General features: G+C 41.3%; 1 protein-coding gene across 3 annotated transcripts; it reads left to right on the plus strand.

Moving 5' to 3' along the window:
* The first annotated feature begins 593 nt into the window (after nucleotides 1-593).
* LOC147637606 (uncharacterized) lies at nucleotides 594-4,783 on the plus strand. Of its 3 annotated transcripts, XR_015265991.1 has the most exons (10): nucleotides 594-1,075; nucleotides 1,170-1,669; nucleotides 1,817-2,175; nucleotides 2,297-2,362; nucleotides 2,457-2,519; nucleotides 2,647-2,748; nucleotides 3,619-3,684; nucleotides 3,766-3,835; nucleotides 3,990-4,521; nucleotides 4,668-4,783. XR_015265991.1 is itself a non-coding variant. In XM_086798915.1 (9 exons), the coding sequence occupies exons 1-9, from the start codon at nucleotides 729-731 to the stop codon at nucleotides 4,382-4,384; spliced, it is 1,968 nt and encodes a 655-aa protein (XP_086655041.1). In that variant the 5' UTR covers nucleotides 594-728; the 3' UTR covers nucleotides 4,385-4,768. The 3 variants fall into 3 exon arrangements, 2 of the variants coding, with proteins under 2 accessions (XP_086655041.1, XP_086655042.1); XM_086798915.1 differs by having other exon boundaries at nucleotides 3,990-4,768; XM_086798916.1 differs by lacking the exon at nucleotides 3,619-3,684 and having other exon boundaries at nucleotides 3,990-4,768.
* Nucleotides 4,784-10,321: the final 5,538 nt, after the last annotated feature.

The following is a 10,321-nucleotide window of genomic DNA, read 5'->3' on the forward strand; positions in this document are numbered from 1 at the left end:
TAAGATGCTGCAGCAAGCTAATATATTCACCTTTTTGTGGGGCATTGAATAATTAATGCCTACCGTGGGCATTAATTTTTTAATGCCCACACCTTAGGTGAGCCTAAGGTTCATAATCTTTAGACAAAGCCCCCTTATAAGGTGAAGCGGGCAAAGGCGAAGCGGCTGAGTAGATGCCAACGAGATGAGGAGAAGCGGGCGAAGGTAGGGGGCAACGCTGCGCGAAGGAGGGTGAAGGCAAGGCGCACACACGGGGCAAGGTTTTGCGAAGGCAGGGGGCACATACTGAAATGGAGGCACCGGGCGAAGGCGGGACAGACAAGTAGGGGCGATGCCTGTGTGAGAGAGATAGGCGACATTTGAGAGCGAGCAAGCGATAGAGAGAAGAGAGAGCGAGCTTGCTTTGGCCGCCAGCCCCACAAAAAAAAAGTGCCAAAAAAAGAAAGTAATGGTGGGTGTCTTTTTCGATTACTAAATAAGAACTTTCGGAAAAAAGGCTATGCAGCATAGTTTTTGGCTCCATGGGCTGATCAAATGTAGAAAACCATTTTGGTGCCATATTGTGTACAATGTGAAGAGCAAGTTCTCTTGTAGCGAAAATTTTAAAGGGAAAAAAAGAGGAAAACTGTGGTCGTACGGCCTTCAGCTACCTAGCGCCCGCCAAATTTTTGAATGCCATGGGTCTATGACATTGGAAGCTGCAGGCGGCTTCAGAAGCTGCAGGCAATATGTCCTCTTGGGCGGATGAGCTCGACATCGACGATTCTGACATATTGCGAGCTTTCAAGTGCAGAGAAACCTCTCAACGAAGCTCGCAGCCATCGCTTGCTGCAGGCCCTCCTCCTCCCGCGATCCTCTCTTCTACGGATCCGCAGCACTCTATAGCTGCATCAGGCGTTCTCAAGCGTTTCCAAAAACCCCGCCCCTCGAATAATCCGCCTGCTCTGCTTGAAAAGCTTGACGTTTTCAGCCTCGATTCTGCCGGAAAGCGGAAACAAAGCTTTGATTTAGTGCCGTCTCTGGCCCTCAAAGCAGTCTGTCGGGAAAACTCTAGCTTGGGAAACGAAATTCGCAGGCAAAGCCCTAACCCTCAACGGCGGTCTGAACTATGACCTGTTACAACAGTCTGCTTGCGGAGAAAACCCTAACCTTGGAACTGTTACTTGCAGGGAAAACTCTAGCTTGGGATTTCATGCTGCCTGCAGAGAAAACCGTAGACTTGAACACGCTCTCTGCATAGAGAACCCTAACCTAGACAATAGCATGTGCGTTGAAAACCCTAACCTGGAAACTGTTGAAGCCTGTGTGGAAGCTTTTGCAAGCAGAGATGTTGAAGCGTTTGGAGAAGAATACTGCCATTCGCTTTCCAGCCGTAGTTATATACCTAAACCGACCATTAGAGCAACTCCCAACTTTGATCCGGGAAATGCTGAATTCTGCATCACTGACAAAGATGAGGAAGCAATGTCTACTTGTGAGGCGCCTAGAGATGAACCGTACCATGCGCATTTGGGCTATAGCGAGGCAACATTGGTGCCTTCAGCACCGGGACAGATCCTCGAGGGAGCATCTGATTTTGATCAGTTGCAGAAAAAAAAGGTTGTCCTTGCTTCACGGCTACAGAAAACTGGCTGTGATGCGATGGCCCTTAGCTCCAAGCAAATAGCATGTATGTCTCTGTCATTCACAATCTACAACTTGATCCAAGTTTCCATGGCTTATCTATGTTCACAGGAGCTTTTCAGTTGGTTCTCATGGCTAACTTGCCTTTGCAGGTGCTTTTTAGCAGGCTCACATGGTATCTCCACCTTTGCAGGTGCTTCTCAGAAAGCTAACAACCTAGAGAATATGGACCAAGCACTTTGGAACACTCTAGACAGGCCTTTGGGAGTGCAGCCTTCAGCACAAAGGATATCCTTTCCAACAATGGACTCGGTCCATGGAGACAATTCTGAACGCCCGGAATCTCTAGGCACCCGGTCACGGCACAAAGACCTGCCTTACCAGATTCCAGGTCCTGCAGGTGTGGTTCAAAGGGGCTTAGGCCAGAAAATGCATCCATCATTTGGAAACAACAGGGTGAGAAAGGACAATCCAGCACCATGCCGGGCATCTGTCCTTGATGCAGATTTTCAGACTGGGGCCTGGCTTAGTGCTATGAATTACCTTGAGAAGGTTTACTGCATGATTCATAAGATTAGTTTGCTTCTATTATGTCTTATACCTAGTGCATTCAGAAATTTCCTAAACATTTGTCCATGTACTCAATCAAGGTGTTTCGTTTTGTATGGGGCAGTCCTCTTCCTCAGTGTCAACCATAAGTTCTGTAAAGACATCCAGAACAGAAAATCGGATACCCAAGGTATCTGCACAGGTAGCAGATATCAAGTCAGATTTTCTTGTATTAAGGATGGCCTTATGTAGAGTTTGGTGTTGCTGCTTTGAACGTTGTGTAGCTTGTGGCTGTCATCAAAACTTGCATTCCGAATGGCTGTGGGGATGTGGCAGTAAATTTAAAGGTGAACTAGACTCTAGAGTCAATAAACACAGGTGTTTTCTACTTACAAGCTTAATTTTGCACTTTTTGATATTTTCCAGCAAAGGTTTGAGTATTTCTTGAAGGTGGTTTTTCTTCTGCCAATGCAGGATCATTCTGATACCATTGGTGGTACTGTGAACAGAAGGGTAATGACAGAGACTGAGTTTGGCAGGCTTATAGAGCCTGGAGCTGTAATCTTGTTACACCAGGTGTGGACGCGCTTAAATATTGTTGTCCTTTGGATTCAGTTGTAAAAGGAAAGCTTGTATAAAACATAAGTGTGTGGTCATGGTAATGGCTTATACAAATGCTGGAAAAGAAGCATAACCTTTGAGATGTGTCCTGATGCTGCCTTTTTGTACAAGCTTGAGAAGCTCAAAAGGCACTTTTCTTTAGCAAGATCATATAGTGTATTGAACATTTTTGTCAAAGTTAATCTCACCAATGCAAGACAATACGGGTTTATGCACTATAAAGTCTTGCATCTTCATCATGATTTTGTTTTGTGATTGTTTCTTTGAAACTTGCAAAATCTCTTTGCCTTGATAGTGCTCAGCCATCACTAGGATAGATCATAGAATTGTAATGTGCATTCCTAGGATGCTTGGCCCTCCACCTCCATCTCACTCAAAGCTTGAGCAAATGTCGTAAGGGTCTTCAGCTTGTTGCATTTCACACATCAAGCACACTGGTGCTTCATGATGCGACTTGCACAAGGACAGGGATTTCTGCCAAGTGCTTCAGGAGGCACATGAATGATGTTCTTGTGACAGCACACTGTGGTGTGGGAAAACCTTGGAGGAGGTCACTAGGCTCTCCTTTTGGCCTCACTTGAAGTAGGATGTTCATAAGCATGTTCCTGCAAGAAGTTAAAACCATGTCTTACTGCTGCCTGGAGTAATTTAGATGTGGTACTAGCTACCTGCTAGTTTAGTCATGCTTTTCTTGCACCTATCCTGACAATCTCGATCCTTCAGCAGATTGTGCATAAAGGCTTTTCCTGCACTTACCAGAGCTCTCTTTTTTTTTTTTTTTGGTTTTTATCGTTTCTGGTAACAAATTCTTCCTTAACTGAACAGGTTGCTGTTTTCAGTCCGACACCATATGCTCACTACTTGAACATTACAATAAATAATGTGGAACAGGTGGCTTCCCAGTTGTCCCGAATTACTTCAACATCAATTGAAATTCAGCTGTGAAGCACTGACATGTGGAAAACTTTACAGGTTTTTGGTAAAGGAGTCCAGTTCTTTAAAGGAGAATGTTCACGTGCAGCCATCAAGACAGGCTTCACAGGTATCACTTCTCATATGAACATAATGAAGATGTAGGCTGCCTGCAGTTTGTGAACTAGTGTTCTGGTTTTGAGAGCTGAGTGGCATGCATTTGCATCTCTTCTACTTCTCACCTTTGGAATATGTCTAACTGACAGTTTCTTCTCATGTGACAGGAGATGACCAAGTAAATAGTGTGGAAAATCATTCATCCCAGTTTGAGCCAAGTATGGTGGGTTTCTGTGCACAACAGATGCCAGGGAAGCAATCAGCTTCGAGAGGCGGTCAACTTTTGGAGGGAGATGACATAGAAGTTCTGCTTGCTCCACCAGGTCACATTCCCACAACAGGAGAACAAAGACCTAATGAGGTAGAAGTGCATTCATCAGATGATCTTTTGCGGTCTGGTCAGAGCCATCTTCCCACTCAACTTAACCCCCTACCTGTGAATCTGGACACAAGAAAGAGGCATAATAATGTCTGTTCAGCCCCTGCAAATGATGGTTATGACCAGCTTCTGGATGATACAGACCTTTTCCATTGCCTACAAATAAGGTCTGCAGTTCTATGAAAGGTGTGACACGGGTAGGAGCATCCTGGCTGATTTACAAGGCCAGAGATAGCCTAATGATGGAGTATGGGATGGACAAATTCAGATGCTATCCAATGGCCAATGGCTCTCAACATCTTATGCATCTCAAACCCGCGGTTAGTAGTTGTTTTCTGTTCACAGCATTGGCAAGCTGGTAAAAGAAAAGTGCATTTATCAGACACTTGAATTAGTAGTAGTTGTATCTTTTTACACATACATCAATCTCTATCAAGGTGAGTATTAAGGGTGATGTGTTTATCAGGTAGTCAAAGTGGGCTTTGGTAAGAAATAATCCTTGTTCACGTGGAGTACATTTCAGTTGAACCTTCGCATTGGAACATGAGAGTTTGGCACTTGTTTGTGTATCTCCATGGAATAGAATTGTCTCACGTTTGGCAGGCTCTTGTGTGGGTTCGAATTCCAATTAACGTGCGTGCACACGCACGCACATACAGTGTGTATGCACACAGGCGCTGGTGTGCTATGGGTTTTCTACATTTATCAAGAGCACGTGTGGATCTGTGTTAGGTCTTGAATAGCCTTGATAGTTTGTTATGGTACGTGTACATATACATATGTATATATATGTGTGTATGTGTATATATATATAAACATACATATACATATATGTACACATATGTATGTATATATAAATGTAAATAAAAATACATACATATATAATTTTTATTTATAAAGACACATGTGTATATGTATATTATATTTATATTTAATTAAAATTTACTTTTACTCTCTCTCTCTCTCTCTCTCTCTCTCTCTCTCCACTCCCCCAAGCTTGTCCCCATCTCCCTCTCACAAAAACACACTCATACACACATGCACATGCACCCTCTTCTCTTCTCTCCCCACACACACACACACACACTCTCTCTCTCATACACATGTACACACCCACATGCACTAATGCAAACACTCTTCCCCCACACACATAGAAACTCTCTCTCTCTCTCTCTCTCACACACACACTCTTTCTCTCATACAAATTAATTTATATACACAATTTTAATTAATTAAAATTTAGACTAGATTTTATGAGGTGTGCTCTCTCAAATAAATGCCTTACATGTAATGCCTTGTTTCTCTCTCTCTCTTTCTCTCTCTCACACACACACACACACACACACACACACGTACGTACGCACACACACCCCTAACACACATGTAAATATATGCATATGCAACCTCCCTCTCTCTCTCTCTCTCTCTCTCTCTCTCACACACACACACAGACACTCCCTCTCTCAAATGTTGAAACTCTCTCTCTACTTGGAGTATTACAAGACATCGAGCAAACATAACCGAGCAAGCCCTAAAGTCGAGTGATTGCAAAAACCATATAGTACTCCAAGTAATGGATTCTCACATCTATCCAAACCAGTAGGTCTTCTAATAGCTTCTAAATGTATTAACACATTATCTCAACATGCCATCATAAAAGGTAAGTCATGTAAAATACTAAGAGTACTAAATTGATTACCAAAATAGATGAAACAACCAACACTTTCTCACCCTACAACCATGTGGCTTACAAGCATTGATTCATCTTAACAATCTATCAACTCATGTGAGAGCCATGAACCAAATGGAATTCAAATTGTACTTTTCGTCATGATAATAATGACCTTGAGAAAACATGGGACTAGACAATTAAAGAAAGCAAGTGTATTCATTCGATTGGTTGTTAGCACACTATCTAACCCTCCTCACACTTATCATCCACATAAAAGCACGATGCTCGACGATGTGCTCGTGACATCCTTTCGTAGTTCTTATCAGCAATAACCATTCTTTGAGTTGTAGCCTCTGCATAAGAGGTTAATACACTATAATGACACCAAAAGTACACACATGTCAACAATACAAAGCCTACATTGAATCCCGATTCCCAAAGGAAGTAGGGTATATTTGTTGATTTCAATTCAATAGTGAAAAGATGCAAGAAGGAAGTGAGCTTGAGCTCTTGCAAGCATAGACACTCACATAAACCTTAGAAGAGAATACACAAGATCAAAGACTGAAATTTTGTTCTTCTTCTTCTCAACAAAAGAGGTCTACCAAAAAGGTAAGGAAAATACAACATAAGTACTAAAGTACTATGTACATGCAGTCCATAATGTGAACACGCTAAGTGAGTAAGTTGGAAAGATAAGTATGCCAGAACTCAATAGTGGACTAGTAGCTGGTATAGTCTAGTTGTAGAATCACTGGTGAAGATCTATCATGTTAGTATCCTACTAAACACGCCAGTGATGTAAGTGGGTGGAAACGGTCACCCAAGCATATCATAAGTGTGAGCTCGTGTTGAGCTTGACATCTCAACACTCCCCCTCAAGCTCAACTCCATCTCTAGGACTCCAAGCATAGTTCAGAATCTGCGAAGCTACTTTGCTTCCATGGCTTTTATATGAAGATATCTACTTACTCCTGTGTACTAACATACATGAGATCAGTGTCTCTTACTAAGACCCTCTCTCTGATGAAGTGATAGTGGATCTCTATATGTGTTTGGTTTGCATATGAAAAATTGGGTTTTTCGCTAATGCTAAGGTTGTCACAATAGATGACAACCTTTCTGTCAACCTCCTGCAGCCCTAAATCACCAAGTAGCTTGTGCAACCAAGCTACCTCATATGTTGTGATTACATCACCCCTATAATCTACCTCCGTACTCGACAAGGTAGCTGTTGGTTGTACTCCATGTCACAACACCACTCCCAAAGGAGAACATAAATCCACTGGTAGATCTCGTATCTGCGATGCTGCTAGCCCAATCTTCATCGGTGTATCCAAACACCTGCAATCTAGTACTAGCCTCATAAAAGAGACCATAGTCTAATGTAGACTTCACATAGTGCAATGTGTGCCTCACACCATCCAAATGTGGAGCCTACATAAACTGATTCTCCAATCCAACTGTACAGTTCAAATATGGGCTGGTGATTATCATGTAGATCAAGCTACCCACTATCTTCCTGTACGTAGTGGGGTTCTCCAAGATCCCACCCACAACTACACTTAGCTTGCCATTTGAATCTAATGGCTTACAACCATCCATACCATATTTGGACAGCATGTCCAATGCATATTGCCTCTGTGATAGCCATATGCCCTTGGTTGTCGTAATAACCTCAATGCCAAGAAAGGATCTTAGCTCGCCCAAATCCTTCATGTCAAATTTTTGCTTGAGGAGATATTTCACACTCTGAACTTCCTCTCCATTATCATCCAACAATCAAGTCATCCACACATATTGTGATGACCACAAGGCCCTTATCACTCTTTTGCACATAGAGTGAATGATCAGCATCTGCCACCACTGGAAAGCCAATTGTGATAAAATATTGTGCTATCTTATCATGCCATGCTCTCGGTGCTTGTTTAAAGCCATATAAGGCTTTACGCAATTTGCATACAAAATCAGAGTGACCCACATCTTAATAACCTGGTGGCTGACCCATATATACTTCTTCTTGCAAATCACCACCATGACCCATTCTTAACATCCATTTAATGTAAAACCCATCCTTTTGATACAGCCACCGTAGTAACAGCTCTCACGGTTTCTATCTCAATAACGAGACTGAACGTCTTCTCATAATCAACGCCATAAGTTTGAGCATAACCTTTGGAAACCAATTTGATTTATACCTGCTAACACTTCCATCTGAGTTGTGCTTTAGTTTGTACACCCACTTGCATCCAATAACTCATTCATGGCTTTCTCCCAATCTACATTCCCAACAGATTCTTCAAGACATGTGGGGTTCAACACCTTGCACATTTTTAGCCATATATGCATAATAATGAGCCACATAACCATCATATGTCAACTTGTCATTAACAGGTTTTCTAAATCTTCGTGACTTACGTTGTCCATGATCACTACCTGGCCTTTTTGTAGCTTCTCTTGCCTTCCTTGCACCAATTGTTCTAATCGCTAGAATCCCAAACTCATCATTAAGAATTTTCTTTAAGCCACTATACTCTCTATCAATGAAAGAACATCCTATAGAAATGTTAGGCATACCAAGAGACTCAACAACTTTATCTTTGCCTTTACGTGATGTACCAACTGCATTTTCAGGACTGGTGTTTTGACGCAGTCTACCACTCCATGGTCGATCAACAGACCCAACACAAGAGGAATCTCCAGGTCCACTTAATGAATGTGATTGCTGACTTGCATTCTGTGCAATCATTTCCAGTTATTACAAAAGCCCCAACAACATATTCTTCAGCAGTATACCAGCTCCTCATTTCATCAACCACAAAATCTCTGATTACCCTCAACTCACATGTAGTAGTGTTATAGAATCTATATCCCTTTTTCTCAAGGGAATATACAATAAACATACATTTTTCTACTTTTGGATCTAGCTTCGTATGCAACTCATCTAGCACAGGCACATAGGTAATGAATCCAAAAAATTCAAGTGAGATAAATTAGGTTTCTTACCAGCGAATTTCTCCTCTAGCATTACATCATGTATGGCTGTAGTAGGAGTCGTCTTCATGATATAAACTACTATAGAAATAACTTTAGCCCAATAGCTATGCGGTCAATGCTCATGCTATCTCTGCAATGTGCATGTTTTTTTGCTTAGCAACCCCATTCTGCTATGTAGTATATCTACACGTAAACTGTCTCTGAATGCCATTCTTTCACAAAAAATCTAAGAAATAATTAGAGAAGTACTCTCCCCCTCCATCTAACCTTAGGCACTTCACATGCTTTCTTCTCTGCCATCACTCTAAAATTTTGAAAATGAGTGAAAACTTCACTCTTCTCCTTCATGAAATACACCCACACTTTCCTTGTGTGGTCGGAAATGAATGTTACCTAATATTTATAGCCATCCATAGACGTAGTTTTTGTAGGACCTCATCAACGCCTTCTAGGATGGACACACAGTCCGCTAGAATATCTAAAGAACATTTCTAAATTTTGTCCATAATAACTTCTCTAGGGAGCCAATTGAGGATAGCATAACAAAACACATCAATCCCATATGTAATGATAAATCATTAAAAAAAACCACTCACAAAGTCAATGAAGTTGGAAGATCACATTTTATACTCGTGGTCACCCTTGAGAATAGAAAACAAAGATTCTGTAGGCTCGTTTGCTTCAGAAAGTGAAAGCTATCACAACCTCACATCTGTGCTAACATCACACAAAGCTAGCAAATTAAGCTTCTCCAATGAAACAAAACTATCCTCACTCCATTTCAAAGAGAGTACTACCTTCCTCCATTTATCACCCAACTTTGGATCCAAAATATTCAAGATCTGTCAAAGCCAAAGAAATCTTCAACTCTAGGGTTAGAAATGACTTTCAAGATAAAATCCAAAGAATAGACAAAAAATATACCTTGTCTATTTTTCCTGAGTACTTTCTAGTGAGGTTTTCACTCTCTTTCTTCTCCAATTCAGAAAACTCCTCATTGGAAACTTGACCTCTGAAAGGACCAAGCTTCTTCCAATGCATTTTGATATTGCACCTATATTGAAAAAACACACGCACTCAAAAGGAAGCATAATACAATCCATACACTAGCAATCCAACAATGCACATGGAAACCTACATTATACACAAGCTTTCCAAGGTAACCTCATGTTAAGGGGAACCATGGTTTGACTCCCTTGGTGTTTCTCCAATGGATTTCATCTATAATTGTCTTCACATCTAGATTTGGAAGCTTTCTCAAATAATCCTAAGAGTTAGCCATGCAAATATTTGAAGTGTTTTATGGGACACTCTCAAGAGTGTTCCTGTCAGCTTGAATGTATCCACATTGACCTACAAATCACATGTAACATAATCACATTAATGATTATACACATTGGAAAATGCATTTATGAATCATTATTAATCATCACATATTAGTAAATTCAACT

Source organism: Cibotium barometz, chromosome 6 (assembly GCF_041138505.1).
Source record: "Cibotium barometz isolate CiBa-2024 chromosome 6, ASM4113850v1, whole genome shotgun sequence".
Classification (NCBI taxonomy): Eukaryota; Viridiplantae; Streptophyta; class Polypodiopsida; order Cyatheales; family Cibotiaceae; genus Cibotium; species Cibotium barometz.